The 15759-nt window shown below is 39.0% G+C and overlaps 1 protein-coding gene across 2 annotated transcripts in view; it reads right to left on the minus strand.

The window, feature by feature from the left end:
* sfpq (splicing factor proline/glutamine-rich) overlaps positions 1-15759 on the minus strand; it is a 21561-nt gene continuing 5802 nt past the window's right edge. Inside the window, exons 8-12 of one of the 2 annotated variants that reach the window (XR_011603221.1) lie at positions 15616-15664; positions 15073-15179; positions 775-823; positions 311-396; positions 1-125 (exon numbers count right to left, since the gene is read on the minus strand). Coding sequence is in view for 1 of the 2 variants with exons in the window: in XM_070984432.1 (XP_070840533.1) it covers positions 12625-12735; positions 15073-15179; positions 15616-15664 (267 nt within the window). In the remaining variant the exon portion in view is untranslated. Of the gene's footprint in view, positions 126-310; positions 397-774; positions 824-12254; positions 12736-15072; positions 15180-15615; positions 15665-15759 lie in introns of those variants that run through there. The other variant, XM_070984432.1, reaches the window with a different exon arrangement.

The raw sequence follows: 15759 nt of genomic DNA on the forward strand, positions 1-15759 counted from the left end.
TCAGGTTTACATCATTTATTATTAAACCTTCAATGCAAAAAAAAAAGCATAAATCTCCTCTGGACTCTGGTGGCTTCTCCTCTGCTGGATGCCTCCTGGAAGCATCAGCGTCACCACCTGCAGCTCTGCAAGGAAGGAGAAGAGAAAGCTGTTTGTAGTGGAGAAAATGCCATTTGAAGGTCAACTGCCAGTGAAGTTGTTAATGCAACATACATCTCAGCTTATGCAACTCGCAGCTCTGTTTTGCAGTTTTAGTTTTCTTGGTTTCTTTAATGGCACATGTCTGAATAATAAACTGCAGGGAACTAACATGGAAGTGATCCTGGCATCACCACAGTGCAGCTGCTGGGTCTCCTCAGCTCTGGCATTTTAATCAGACACCAGTCTTCATTTTACCTACAGAAGCAGGGACAAACAAAAGAAAAGACCAACTGTTATTTAACTTCTACAATGAACCTCCCGTTTCTAAAGTGAGGAAACATCATTCATTACTTTTCACATACCCTGTACACCTTCACTGGTGATTTAAATCATTCCAACAGATGAAACTTCTGGATAAGTTGGGCAGATCTATGCTGAAAATGACTTGTCACTAATTTCTATGTGCGTACAAGAACGTTTAAATTGTCCCAACATACCAAGTTCAACAAAACCATGTCAGCCAAGCACAGAAAATGTGTGCCATGGGCTGACACGGGATAATGAAGGGGAACTCTTTAAGTATTTACTTTATATATATAAATCCACCCGTAACTAAGTCCACAGCGCTCTTACCGTGGTTTAACGTCGTGGACTCTCAGCCTCCTGCGACTGGTCGAGGCTCCTGTGGCGAGAGAGACACAATGAGCGCCTGGTAGTGAACTGCTCAGCAGGTTTCTACCATTACTTATTTGGTTATCCATTGCTATTGAAGTCGCCATCTTAAAAAGACAAAAAAAAAATGGCAGCATGTGCATCAGTGAGTATGTGTGTGCTTTGTGTGTGCATGTGTTTGTGTGGGCAGTGACTCTAAATGGAAGCGTTTTAATAGGAAATACAGGTTATGGTGTTATAACGTGAACATGCATCACAGGTAAATAACCCTTCATGTGTGTCAATGTGTGGACAAGTACAAATATGTTGTATGAAATGTGAGATAAAGTTAATATACAGGTAGAGTTTTAGAAAGGCATCTCAGCACCCTGAAGTAGATTCATGTGATTACAAACTGCAGAGGGAACGAGACAAATTCATGACGACAACGTTCAATCTGCTGCAATCCTCGGGGAATTCTGTTACAAAGCCGTGTGAAGCTGACCTTCGTACTGACACATCAGGGGTGTGACTGAGAAACCCCATACACACCATAAGCTTGAACAGAAGTAGACTTGGTCATGAATAATGGCATTCTTACAGGCTTTGGGCAGTGCCCTTTTGGACGAGGCCATTGGAGGCCAAAAGGGTTATTCTGGCATCACACTCAGAGATAGGACAGGAAAGATTCTGGCCAATCAGGACTGAGGATTTAGTTAGAAAATGGATCACAGTGCAGAGAGATACATCTTGACAGCCTCCAGGGCTCGATTCATGGCATTGGCTGACCACAGTGTCGCTCCAGCCGGATCCAGATCGAGAACCATAAACTGCCGGCAGCGCCACGGTCCTTTCCAGCTACACGTCAACCCCTACGCACACGAAACAAAAGGAAAACGCCACAGTCGTGATGTACTGCACTGGCTGGTCACGGACATGGCATTCAGGTTTAACAGGAAGAATGGCAAAATAGGAGTCGTACAGGCACTGAGAGGAAAGGAAAGAAAGGCAAGAGTCGAGCACTGCTGCAGAGGTTTTATTCTCAGAAGAAGAACTACGTCTTTCCATTCCCCTCTTCACAAACCAGACTGCTGCAGGGCGTGAACTCACCAGCAACTAAAAGTCAAAATAGCTGTCTGTGTATGGCATCGACCACTTCAGCCTACAGCCATCATTTAGATCAGGGGATTTCAGGGTCATGTAGTTAATAATTGGTCAGTGAATATCTGGTGATCTTGATGAATGTGTTATTGTGAAGTAGTCACTGTTTAAAGATGACAGAACATTTTACTCCCTCTCTGAATGACTGTCAGTTTTGTCTTTAATGATTCTCTGAGGAATGATCATCCTTTAGTTTCAGAACTTTAGTTCCCATGGTGCTTTGGGGAATGAAAACAGGAAGAATAGTGTTGCATTGGATTCAGTGACTGTTCACTGCAAATTGGGTCCTTGTTAACATTTTGGCAAATTAGCATCATTAAAAGTTATTAGCTATTCCTGTTTGTAACGTAGCTATTAATGTGGAGATAATCAATGGGTTACTTTGATACTGAAACATTAAAGAATTAATGATTCTCAGGCAGGTTCTCCTTATGAAGTCCCTCTTTCTGATTCAAGCTGATTAATGGATGTTTAATCTAGAAGGGCATCAAATGATGTGAGTCACACTGAATCTTAATATGCAGATTCGACCATGGCTCTAAAAAAGAATGATGTTTGATGCAGTCTTGCCATGGTTTTAAATGACCTTCAGAACACTGGCAGGCATCCACGTGCTTGCGTTTGAGTTTTCTCCCCAGTCAAGACTGGTCTGTTGTAAATAATGCACTGGTATAGTCAGAGTGCAGGCTCTTCAGGTGACATAACAAATCCAAAATTGATAGCCTTTTACTAACGACAGCTGTCATAATTTGAAATAATTTGTTTAAATTATTAAGATTTCAAGGATAAAAAAAAACACACACCCCACACACCCCATCTACACAAACACACAAAGTCACAAAGGTTGTGGTAAAAGGGTCAAAGTCCAGGCAAACTGCATTGAGCATGGAGAAGAAAAACAGATGTCTGACATTGGGATTTTCACATTCTACACTCCCACCCACAGCAACCCAAGCAGTGTGTGACATGTTTCACTTCAAAACTGCAACACATCCCAACCCAGTACCACAAAAATGACTGTTTATGGTTTGAGACTCTTCACAGCCAGAGACAGTCAGGAGTAGAGATGACGTCAGTTACCAAAGTCACTGCAATGTCTACACAAGTCAGTGATAAACAAAAGTGCTGGATAAGCTGATTTTTAAATAGTTTGAATGGTTTTCAGAATTTATCATGGTTCAGTGATCCACACTGGGGCTACTGTACTAAAAAAATCATGTGAAACAACGATTGGCATGTGTCCTTGTTCCATTGTTTCTGAAAGGGGTAAAATCTAGAATTTACCCAATACATAAGATACTAATATAAGGATGTAAAAGAGGCTCCGCACAAAGACATCACTACCAAAAGTCTTTCTCACGGTATTAAAGTGGAAAATGCCATCCCATGAGCTTTGCATTGGACTCACTTTTTCTGTTCAGTGGTGCACACAACCTGCCTATTTCCATTGCTGATTACCTTTAAGTATGGCAGAAAAAAAAGGTTTACAAGAAACAAAACACTAAAGAAATCAGCTGGACGGCAGGACAAGCTGAACAGAGATTCTCTCCAAATAAATATCTTGTTCAGTTGTACAAGACTTGGGATTGTTGCTTAATTTTCCATTTTCCATTTATACTTCAAGCAACACCAGAAAATAAACCAGAATATCCTTCGTGACTTTCAGTGTTCCCAAAATATGACTGTCAATATTTCAGTCTGGTTAGAAGCTGTAGTGTTGAACTAGTGACTCAGCCGTCGTTACATTGCTCCTCTCATGCGTCCATACTACCACCACACACGCACACACACTGCACGGGCTACAATGCTTTGCAACATCCACACACAAAAGGTTGAAGAACAGAGATCTGCACTGTGATGCCATTCTTTGTAAGTGTGATGCCAGAAGCCCTGTGACGTCACTGTGAGCAGTGACATGGAAGAAGAAAGGACAGAGAGAAGAGTCAAGTTATGGGACAACTGTGCATCTTGTATTATAAACATGGATGGGACACTTACCTTACTTGTTCAGCTGATCTGTGTAAGCATACCTCTGGCTGCAGTGCAAACAAGTCCAGGCTTTACTGTCCACTGACTTCTGCAGAACTACTCATCGTCAATGTAACCCAACTGCAGAGAGGAGCCTCTACTGTGGACTGGGGCAGCCTGTCTTTGACAAGCTGGCTGACAGCAGCTAACACACCTCTCATTTACCCAAAGACATGAAACATACACACAACCACAAAAGGCACAGCACGCCAGGGTTTCCATTAGCCGGTAATTAGCAATGTTTTACTGAATGAATGAAGTTTGACATATTTAAATGTCTCCTGTTACATCCAATTCCAGAATTCAATGTGAAATTTCTGGCTCTACATTCCACCGTTCCTCTTTTTCATTTTGTTTCTATCAAGTTTGAATGAAGTGTTTTCTGACGTCGAAATTTCCGTTTCTGCGAATGAAGTCTGGTGGCTTCGTTGAGAGGGACCTTTTCCATAATGTTGTCCGACGTGTAGGCCTTATTCAGACTGTCAGCCCAAATCATTTTTTATTTTTTTGGCATGTTTGATTGATTGATTTTAGATAATCTGGAAAAACATACATGAAATGCAATTTTTTCATATCAGACCAAAGCGAGGCACTTACGAATATGATTTCAGTCTGACACTCAAATCAGATTTTATTGTGTGTTTTGCATCTCTAGCAAGCAAGACACGTTAACTCCAGAGTGATGAAGCGCATTACTAAGTACACCAGCCTCCTTCATCGCTGAGTTTGTCTGCTGCTACAGAGAACTGCACAGCGGCTTGACAGCGCCTTAATGAATTATTTTTCACACTTGCATGTTGGAAAGCCACATCACCAGAGTCTGTAGTGACTGACAGACACAGCAACCCATGCAGATAGGTTCTTAATGTCTAGACACAGAAATCTAATCACTTGCAAATAACAGTGTGGACACTCGGTCTTAAAGATCTGATTTAAGAAACAAATCTGATTTGCCTGCAGTCTGAACAAAGCCTTAAACAACATCCTGAGCCCGTCAGTGTCGCAGCTGCAGCGTTCGCTCAATACTGGACCAATTTCAAAAACTGTTGTCCCCATTAATCACGTAGACACAAAACACGAGACAACAGTTTCCATAAACATCTGAAATTTGAACGGAATTTCTTTTATTTGTCCCGTACGATGATATCTTCTACGACATGTCGACCGGCACCAACGGAAACCCTGCACCACGGCATCCCCTCTTCAACCATAAGGTGCATGGGATTTCCTGCCTCAGGAAGATTGGTATATTGGAGGTTGGTCAGGTCTACTAGTCCAATTTCAAATATCGATGGGGTGCAGTGCACGGGTTAAAAGCCATCGACTCCTATCAAACAAATCTTTACTAAGAAGGAATGAGTGTCAGAACGTTGGTTTCAATTTGTACTCAACATCACAAAGTTCAGATGTGTTGCCATTGGGGTCATTCCTATTCAAGACCTCTGCAACGGTTCTGTGGCCTCTTGACTATTACGTTTTAAAAGAGGTCAGTGTCAAAACTTTGATTTCTATTTTTACTCCATTGACGCTGTAGACATCCCTGTTCTGAACCTGTATTTTAGTGTCAAAAGCTTTGATTTCTATTGAAATCAAATAACGCTAACAAAAAACTGTGTTGCAACAGGTGAAATCTGTGTCGTGAACCTCTAATGTACATAGTTGCTCATTTGTCTGCTAATTAGTTCCATTAGATAGTTCTTAGCACCACATGTCTGACACAGAACATAATATTAGCATCAAAGATCTCACTAAAATGTTTACTTCAATGATGCTAATTCAGATTGCTTTGACCTTATGGGACATCTCGGTTCCAAACCTCTATAATAGTTAATGTAGTCTGTTAAATGTGCTTGATGCCACCTTCAAACATATCTTGACCATGAATGTCGCTGTTACAGCTCTGATTCCCATTCTACTGAAATAGCCCAAATTTCTTCTGCAATAGGGGGCCAATAAGTGTTACGTGTTCTTTGCACAGTCCAGTCAATCTTGTGTACTTTGGGGGAAGAATGGTTCAATGTTAATGTTAAAAACTGTATTCCAACATTGCACGCAACAGTCCAAGCTATCGAGCACTACCCATCATGATCAATAATCGGACATTTTTCAAAAGTCGGTGTTATTTGGTCCTCGAGCGTTTTTCATTGACAAAACCACTCCAACAGAAGCTACAGTCTTTGAATTTCTTGGTTTGGAAAGTTCCTTCTTATAGTCCAACACCTTTAATGATGGTCAAACCTGTTAAAGAAAAACAAATTGTACACAACACACAGACATAACATTACAAGTTTTAAAATTTACACTGAGGTCAAGTTCATGAGAACTTGCACTATTTTGCAGGATGTTCAGATGCTGTGCGGAGAATGTCTCTGACCAAACTGTTTTAACTAACAAAGCTATTAATAAGCCTAATAACAGTCATATACTTGTCCAGTATTACACTTTTATTTAAGGTTAACTTGCTGTTCGCAAAATGATATTAGTAACTTAAGAGTTTTGTGAGATGCATATCCAACTTACATTTTTTACACTTTCTAATAAATATCTAATTGTCTTACTGACTCCTAAGAATTAGTGGTCATTTGACTTTTGCTTTTTTCCATTGCCTATATGACAAAATCTCTTCCAGGGGTTTTATTGTTGTGCTCAATTCTTTTTGTCACTCTTGAGGAAGTGGGGGAAAAAAACTCTTCAAGGAATAATGGATCACAAACTTGAGCTGAGCAAAGGTATCTTTTTTACACGTTAAATTATTTTAACTGTGATTTCAGATAGATTGATGATCTTACTGAGTCATCTAGAAAATAAACAGCAATCTAAAAATGATTAAATCTGGAATAATCCTCAAATTTGGGCAAAGTGTTTTTTTTTTTGTTTTTTTTTTAAAGCTGGTTTAATTTTGCATTAATATTTAGGTTTAATGTTGATCCACAAACACTACTGTTGTAAACTGGTTGCAGACTGAACTTCGATTTTCCATGGATAACTATACACACTATTTTACCAACCAAGACCAATTTGGTGTTGTCGACGACAAAGGAGCCCTTCCTTCCACATAGACTTTTCCCACAACAGGAAGCAGAGGGAGTTATCTAACTACAGCATGTCTTATACCCCATACACTGTCACATTAACAAAAGATGTATATGTCTTAAAAATTGATGGTGTAAGTCGCTTTCAGATAAGTAAGTACCGCATTTCCTCAAATAAAAACCAACAGTCAAATAAAAGCCTGGTCTCAAATAATGGCTGCTGGCTTTGTTGACAAACAAATAAAGGCCTGTCCCAATTAATGGCCAGGAAAAAGGGTGGATCAACTCCCGGTTGCTGTAATGTGCATGCCAAACAAGCACAATGTATAATTCCATCATGTAAATACAACAATTGTGCAACTTTCAACACATTGTCCTTTTGGATTACTCAAAGTGTTCATTGAGCTGTATCTCTTTTATTCTATGCAAATACATTGACAAATATTTTCGCTACAGTCAAATTCCTTGTGTGCACACACATACTTGGCAAATTAAGCCAATGTCAAGTTGGCAGTTACTAGTTATTATAAGTGCCATGAGGGAATCTTGCAAGTCAATAAGTTTTGTACAACACGTTCCTGCAAATGTTATACAATAAGTCTTGTTTAACACTGCCAACACTTATGCAGTAAGTTTAATAGGGCAAATTGGTCTGTCTCAAAGTGAAGCTTCACACTGAGGTACTGTAGCAACAGCCCACATTTCCCATCATGCAAATGTTACTTTTGGTAGTTTTTTGTAATGTCTCATTCAGAAGATGGTGGCTTATGTTGCTAATTGGAATTTTTGTGCTAGTTTATAATTTTAACCATTATAGAAGTGGTCATCAAATTTATTTACCCCAGCTGTATTTTGCTAATATGTTTTTGTATTTTTTGTTCCCCGTATTGGATGTCAATGTGGAATTCGTCTTGCTGATGTATGCTGACCAATTCTTATAGTCAAAGCAAAGAATGAAAAATCAAGGACTACCTCTAATACAAGCCCTTTACAACTAAATGCCTGTTACCATTCCCATTTGAGGTAACCCAAGGCCCCCCTATCAGTCCTTCAGGAAATACGGTACTCACAATTTCTTAACAGAATTCCTGATCCCTTGTCTGAAGTGATATAGGGATCTGCATTTTTAACATCAGGACACCAAATTATTGTAAAATATTAATCCATCAAGCTGCAACTTTAAAAGTTAATTATGTTCTTGTCATTCAAAAAAAAGTAAATGTAAATTTCTCTACAGTTAGAAAATTATTCATGCAAAAAGGAATGTCACATAGCTAGATTAGCTTCTTTGCATTGTTGTCCATCCCTACTACACTGACTCAAAGGGTAATATGTTGGCTATTGTTGTAATTGTCATTTTAATCCTTCATGTGCTGTTTTTTTGTGGTCCCATGTTTAAGTTCCTTTGCTAAAGCATTCCCGAGTCCACACTATGCAACTATAAATTCCTCCACAGTTCAAAATCTTTAAAGCTGGTCAAACCTGTCAAAGAAAAAATGTACATAACACAAACACACATAACATTGCAGATGAGCACTCCATGATATCCAATTCAATTACCAAATTCATCCGAGTATCTGTAGTCCTCTGTTGTACAGCCATTTCAGATGTATTTTGCAGGGCTCCCAGATGCCGCATGAAGAGGGAAGATATTCTTGGGATACTTTTTCTAATGGTGTAATTGTGCAGTCCACTGTCATACTGTCCATAAATGGAACACCACAACTAATACTCTGTTTTAATGCACTTTGACAAATGACAAAAGAACTAACATAGGATGCATTACAGTCATCCAGCTATTGGTCTAAATGTTGTCCAAAGTCAACCATTGGACAGACACTGTCTGCAAAGGCAATACAGCAAGCCACTTATTATCAATGATCATGAAAATTAGAGTACTATAAAATATTTTATGGTATATAAAATAGTAGTAAAGTAGTATCAGAAGCAACACTGTTGTCACTTTTGTGAACTGTACGTAATGTAAATACACCTTCAATGATCCACAGAATGTCAGCATAAAGCAAGTGAAAGGAAAAATGAACAAAGTGTACTGCTTCATCTTAGCATATACAAAATTTCCGCAACAAAAAGGCAGCGAAGAGCAACAATTATACTTGTTATACAAGTTGTAATTAATGCAAGAATACTTACACTCACTTTTACAGCTCAACTCCTCCTAGCATTCAACTCAGAAATGCTTGCTAGCCAGTGTCCATTTGATGCTAAGTGATGTCAGACTACCTCAAAACAGGTACTGACATGATTAATGGAGAGAGGCCAGAGTAGGCAGCACAGGAAAAATGTGAAGGTAGTTTCTTAATATAGCAGGCTCTGATCAGTTTACAGAGGTTTGTTCCAATCTGTGATCCAAATATCAACAAAAAGGCAGCCTACCTTCAAAATTCAAAACGCAGATTTGTTGTTGATTTTGGTACATTTTCAATTACCTCCTACCCTACCTGGGTAATAAATGGCAAACATTAAGTTCCCTGTTTTGAGGGTTTAGGGTGACAATGTTAAATGTCCTTTTGTGACACTGGTTGTGAGCTCTTGAGTCTTGTAGTAATTCCACAGATGACATTAGTGGAAATGAAGCTTAAAGCACGTATTTTTTTTCTGAAATGCAGAAAGGGGTTGGTCAAAGGGTAAAAGTCTGATTTGGGATAAATAACAAAATGGACTGTATACTGTGGGCCCAGCTGCACACAGGCCACACAGTAAGTCTTGTCTATTACCAACAGTTAAACTACAGAGCAGGCTGAGAGAACCTTCAGCCACATGAGACTATCTGTGCAACACAGTACACATTTAATTACAAGTTAGAGGGCAAAATCAAATCAGACCGATAAAACTGACTGACCTGTGAAATAAAAGGGACTTCACAAGCTGGAGACAGTGAAATGTCAACAGGTCTTGTCCGTAACAAAAAGAGGAAAAAGTGCAGCAGAGATAGAACACATATTCTGCTGCAGTGCAAGTTGTATGAAAACTGAGACGCCGGACCATAGAGCAAATTTCTTGTCTTCTTATCGGTTAAGCACAATGAACGCTTTGTCGGTGAAATACAAATTGTGCAAGTTTAGTATCATATCTATTTTCTAAATCCAATAATGGCTATTTGCTGGCTAATGGTGCATTGGTTTCATGTAGCTCTCTTTAAAAAAAAACAAAACAAAACAACATATTTTGAATTAACAGTAAAATAATAATATTAAAAATCAAAGTTCCAGGTCCCCCTGCCCTCTTTAAAGAAAATTATTGTTCGTTTTTCACCCCCATATAGAACAAATCATACATAGTCATGCCTTAGGTTTGTGGAGGTTATCCTTTCATAACTGACCACAATGCATGTTACATGCATCCAACAGAGCCTCTTGCCAGTCATGCAAAAGGCAGATTTACACATGCCAACAAATAGTAACTATGGTATGGATATTCAGCTCAGATGATGTATTCAATTACTTCAATAAAGACTTCCTTGTGTGTTCCTTTAACACACAAAAATCTGAACAGTGAAATGTTCAGTGAAATTATCTGAACTGAATGACTACGTTTACATGCAGGATCGTAAAGTCTAACTCAGTCACAAACATAAGGTTCTTTTAACCTCATTCCCATAAGTGGCTGCAGTATGAACTCGGTATAGGCCATTACACTTGCCTTATATCTACACACTGAAGCACTTTTGGTGTCAATGAATGTGATCAATGAAGAGCTGTCTTATATATCAATCACACTGCCAAAATCATAACTGAGACTAAACGCGTAATGGCGTCTAAGAACATGTCATTAAGAGAAATACAAACAAAACTCCCAAAGGTCACCGAAAGCATAACACAAAACTCAATATCAATGTTTTTTCCCCATCTAGGGATGGGAATGGGAAATAATATTATACTGGTACTAATGCCATTATCGATTCTGCATTTTGTACAGCATCCATTTTCATTTAGCTTTTCTTATAAAAATAAAAAAATCTGATCTGCTAAGACTGCCTGCATGGCACTAATCTTATTATAACATGGAATTTTTCCATCAGTAGCAGACTTGCTGCTTGGTCGGGGGGCAGTTACACTCATGAAAACTCTTTCAGTGGAGTTCTGGTGTTTCCACCCTTACTTAAATTGATCATTTTACACACAGTTCAACTAGCATTATTGTCATCTTTGTGAAATGAAGGAACACCATTCCAGTGGTTTCAAGATTCAAGCAGCGTGGATACGTGAGTTTGATGTCAGTTCTACAACTGTCAAGAAAATATGTCGCCATTGATTACATTAAAATTGCTTAATGTGGAGGCATCCAATTTTGATGGATTGGATAATTTGGAACCAGTTTTCCATTCTCGTCCAAATTTGAAAATGTACTCCAGCTCCAGAGAAGAGATTATTATTATTATTATTACTATTATCATTGCATGTAAACGTAGTCAATAACCCCAGCCTCCAAACATATGAATGCACACCAATGTGGGCTGTGCGTCAGTGACAGGCTGACTAAGTTGTTTATAAGGCTACCCACAACCACACACACGATACCACAGGCTTTCTTAAAGGTTCTATGTGTCATATTTCTGCTTTCCTGGAGCATGACTGTAAAAGCAAAAGAAAAAGTTACCAGATGTCACTGAATGAAAAATACCAATGAAAAAACTCAGAGCATCCACTTAAGTATGAGAACTGCTTCAATGTTTCAAACAGAGGAGACCTCCTCTTCCACTACGCACAGTGGAGAATAAAATAGTAAACAAAAATGCAAAATGAAGTAAGCGTCCTGTTAAGTACAATTGTAAGTGCTGGGCTACAACTTGTGAAAAGATTCTGCAGATGTTTAATGTTGTGTCATCCTGAACCACTTACTTTCCCACTTAATTACTCCTTTATGAAAAGTATAATTACTTTTGACACAGTACTTCTACTGAGAACGGTGACTGTGACAGGTGTCACCTTGTTATCAGAATTTGTAGAAAAAAAAAATAACGAAGCAAATCCAGGTGGGGCATTTGCAGTGAGCACATGCTTCAAGTGGGGATCGCGCATCGTTTTGTTTTTTTTTAAGATCGCTACATATCGCTGAACTAAGGTCAGGATTGTGGCAGAGATAACACATAGACCCTTTAAGACCTAATGTGGCAGATTTATCCACATTATTTCAGTAGTGCAAACAACCAATTCTTGGGATTTGGTTGCTTCTTGAGCACACTGTACGTTTCAACTTTTAGGAATAAATGTTAAAAGGTTTGTCCTGATAGAACCAATGTCTCTTTATTATAATACATGCTTTGACTCCAAATGTATGGCACAAACACAGCCATAGAAAGTTGAGAAAAATGTTACAATTATCACTTCACGGCGACTCACAGAGCATAATACATCTAGAAAAGAAAGTTATACATGGGTCAGAAAGAACTAATGGACCACACGAGGGTGACCTCTCTTTCCATACTACTGACAATACAAAATAAAAAATGAAAATATTGACTTTGTCATAAAAGGATTAAATTGTTAGGCTAAAGTGTAGCAACAATTTAAACTTAAATACAAGAGATTCATGTTTGTTTTGGAGAATCTATACAAATGGTGCTGCTGGGAGATTCAAAGAGCAGCGTTTAAAAACGGGGTTTCTTAGAAGGACCATCAAACTCCTCGCGGACCCTGTTGTACCCAGGGTTACCAGGACCCATTCCCCTAGGACCACCCTGGGTGAAGCGCTCATTGCGCTGTGGGGGTAAATTTGCCAGGGCGGCAGATAGGAAGGTGTAGAGTAAGGTATGGGGTGTGTCAGTGCACAAGCACAGTTCATGTCCATATGGAAGTGTATTTAAAGGTATGGCAATAGAGGTGATTTGTTTTATATCATGAACAGATTTAGAACACAACCAGCAGGAGACACATCCGAAGAAACCGTTCGTTCCAATATGAAGATCCACAGGTGCCACAGGTTACATACGGAAAAGGAAGAGAGGGTAATGCTTTTGTTAGTCAGTGCCTACCTAGTATGGTCTCTCCAGTGCATGCCAAGACTAGTCTATAGTCCTTACTCTTCATTAAGTCTTGCATTTTGTAAATGCTGACCGCATTTACCTCTTCACGGTCATTTAATATGGCAACAGATAAATACTTGAACCTGTTGGTGGTGCCACTAACCAAAAAAATATATATATAAATACATATATACACATAATTTACATGTGTATATGTTATAAATTAGACTAACTGAATATAAACATTTTTAGATTCCTGTTGCCAGCGGAAGTCATGTCTTCTTTCTAACTTCTAGAAATTAAGTGTCACTATAACAAATTCTGACTAAATTAAAGGGAGTTCCGAGTTTCCTCAAAGCAAATTATGGTGTAGTAATATGCTGTCCAGCTATTACAGCACCTCTAAGGGCACTGCACTGATAAAATGGAAAAATTTACTAACGGTTCCAAAAGTGACCTGAATCTGTAGTACAAGGACCAGAAATACATGTCTAAAACATTGGTACTTGGACATAATAAAACATTGCACAAGACATTCAGCACAACAATTTTTCCAACAAGAAATCAATCTGTTGATCTATATGCAAATTCAGACAAATCCTGTGAAACTAGAATGTTGTGAGAAAGAGTAAATCTCAAAAGCCAGAAATCCAACAGCGGGGGAATGATCTGGTTCACAACAAGCCAATGATGGAACAATATGATCAGACTAGAACATGGGGTACAATGCAGTAAGAGTGTGGAATATCGTCCTGCCCAACCTACTCATTAAACTGAGGTTTTTATTGATATGTGATTATAAAATGACAGTGTCATGGTATACCTCATGGATTGTGAAACTGCGGCAATGCCAGCGTCAACATTGCCAACAAGTTTTGAACCATTGGCTATGTTTGCAGTTAAAAGAAAGCCTTTTCTAAAACATCTTAAAGAGCAAATGGTGCTTTAAATTCAAAGCAAGACTAATTAGGCCAGGCCGTTATTGTCATGGAGCAACAAATGCTACAAATGTGAAGCGCACCATTTTATCAAATACAAAGCTTAGTTCAGTAAGTTGAAGCAAATACTATACAGGAACTACAAACTTCAACTATGAACTTCAGAGCCTTATTAAAAGGGTTTTTGTAAATGTGTTTCATTCAGGACCTACAATGTTAACACACATTTAACAGTCCTTCTTGTCAACTGTAATCCAGAAACACACCTAACATTGGTACTACAATTCAGCCAAAAGCAGACTTCAAGCCTAGTCCAGTATACGCCAATATCATCCTAAACACTAATGTCACAAGGCCTTGCCTGCCCCCATCAATTAATCCTGCTGTAATATACAATTTTGAATATATATTTTTTAGTTCAGATTTGATGCCTCATACCGTCACCCTGCACTAAAAGCATTATAAATGCTCAGGAACAAAAAAGGTGAGAAGGTAAAGCTTGCTGCTCCAGAAGATGAACTACACACCTACCTCAGGTCTCAAATTGGCTTGTAGCACAAAAGGAGCTTTACACATGTAGTACACACTGCCACCCAAAAATACAAAGTCTTGCTTTCTTCTCACGACAGATGATACATGAAACTGCTGGCATGGTATGAAAAAAGTTTAAATCTAAATAAACACAGTGTCAACAGTTTGAGGAAAAAACACTGGTAGATGCCACTCTGCCTCCGGTCAAGAAAAAGTGCCTGTCCAGCTCACATGAGACAGGGCTTGCAATAGCAGTCCACTACACAAACGATGTGAACAGAGTGAGCAGAGTCACTGAAGTCTGTCGACAGCTGTCAGAGAGCAATTTCATTTGTTTTAGTGCAGGATGATGGTTTCTTAACTGGAAGCTGTGAAACTCAGGTGAAGCTAACTGAGGGGGCCTGGCTAGCCATTGATAAAATATCAGAAGCAGCATTTCCACCACATTCAACAATCAGAAAGCCATCCAAAGACAGCTGGGAACACAAAACATTCATATTCCCCCATCCCACTTGGCCAGCTGGCCGGGAATCTCTCCAACAAAAAGGAAAGCTGGACACAAACTAAATTAACTACTGATCTTCCAAAAAGTGGGATACATTACCATTTCGTTGCCCATTAAGCCTCCTGAAGATGGTCCCATTCCCTGCTGTGCCTCAAAGCCCAGTCCACCCATGGGGAACTTCTGGTTGGATGCACCAAAGGACATATCTAACAGAAACAACACGGCAACAAGTCAAGCACACATACGGATTTAAACACGTCAAATAAACTAATACCTGTTGGTGGCACAGCAGTTTTAGTATAATTAGACCAGATATATTACACTTACACAGATATCAGTGTGTCATCTTAAGTGAATCCCATGACCTTGTAAGAGAGAAACTACTGGAGTGCTATGCAAGATACACAAGCCCCCATTTGCCAGTTCATTAGGTCCTTCTAGCTAAAACTAATATCACAGCCCTGCAATTAAATCAATAAAACTCAGTTTTTGTTGTTTTCCAGATATTGATTTTATGTTATTGTTAAGTTGGAAGCTGTTGTTTGTGGTACATTGATAGTAACTGACATACATGGGATGGAGTTTTTTTCTACCTGAGGTTCTATACAGGTAACTCAATAAAATTAAAGGAAAATAACTTACCGCCCATGCCCAAACCTCCACCGGGGTTCATTCTCATTTCCCTGTCCCTCTGTATTAAAAAGACAAAGACAGGAAAATTAAGTTTAAACCAGGCAAATTTGATGAAGCATTCACTTCACTGCGTCCGTGTAACAGTCTTGTATT

This window comes from Chaetodon trifascialis, chromosome 17 (assembly GCF_039877785.1).
Source record: "Chaetodon trifascialis isolate fChaTrf1 chromosome 17, fChaTrf1.hap1, whole genome shotgun sequence".
Classification (NCBI taxonomy): domain Eukaryota; kingdom Metazoa; phylum Chordata; class Actinopteri; order Chaetodontiformes; family Chaetodontidae; genus Chaetodon; species Chaetodon trifascialis.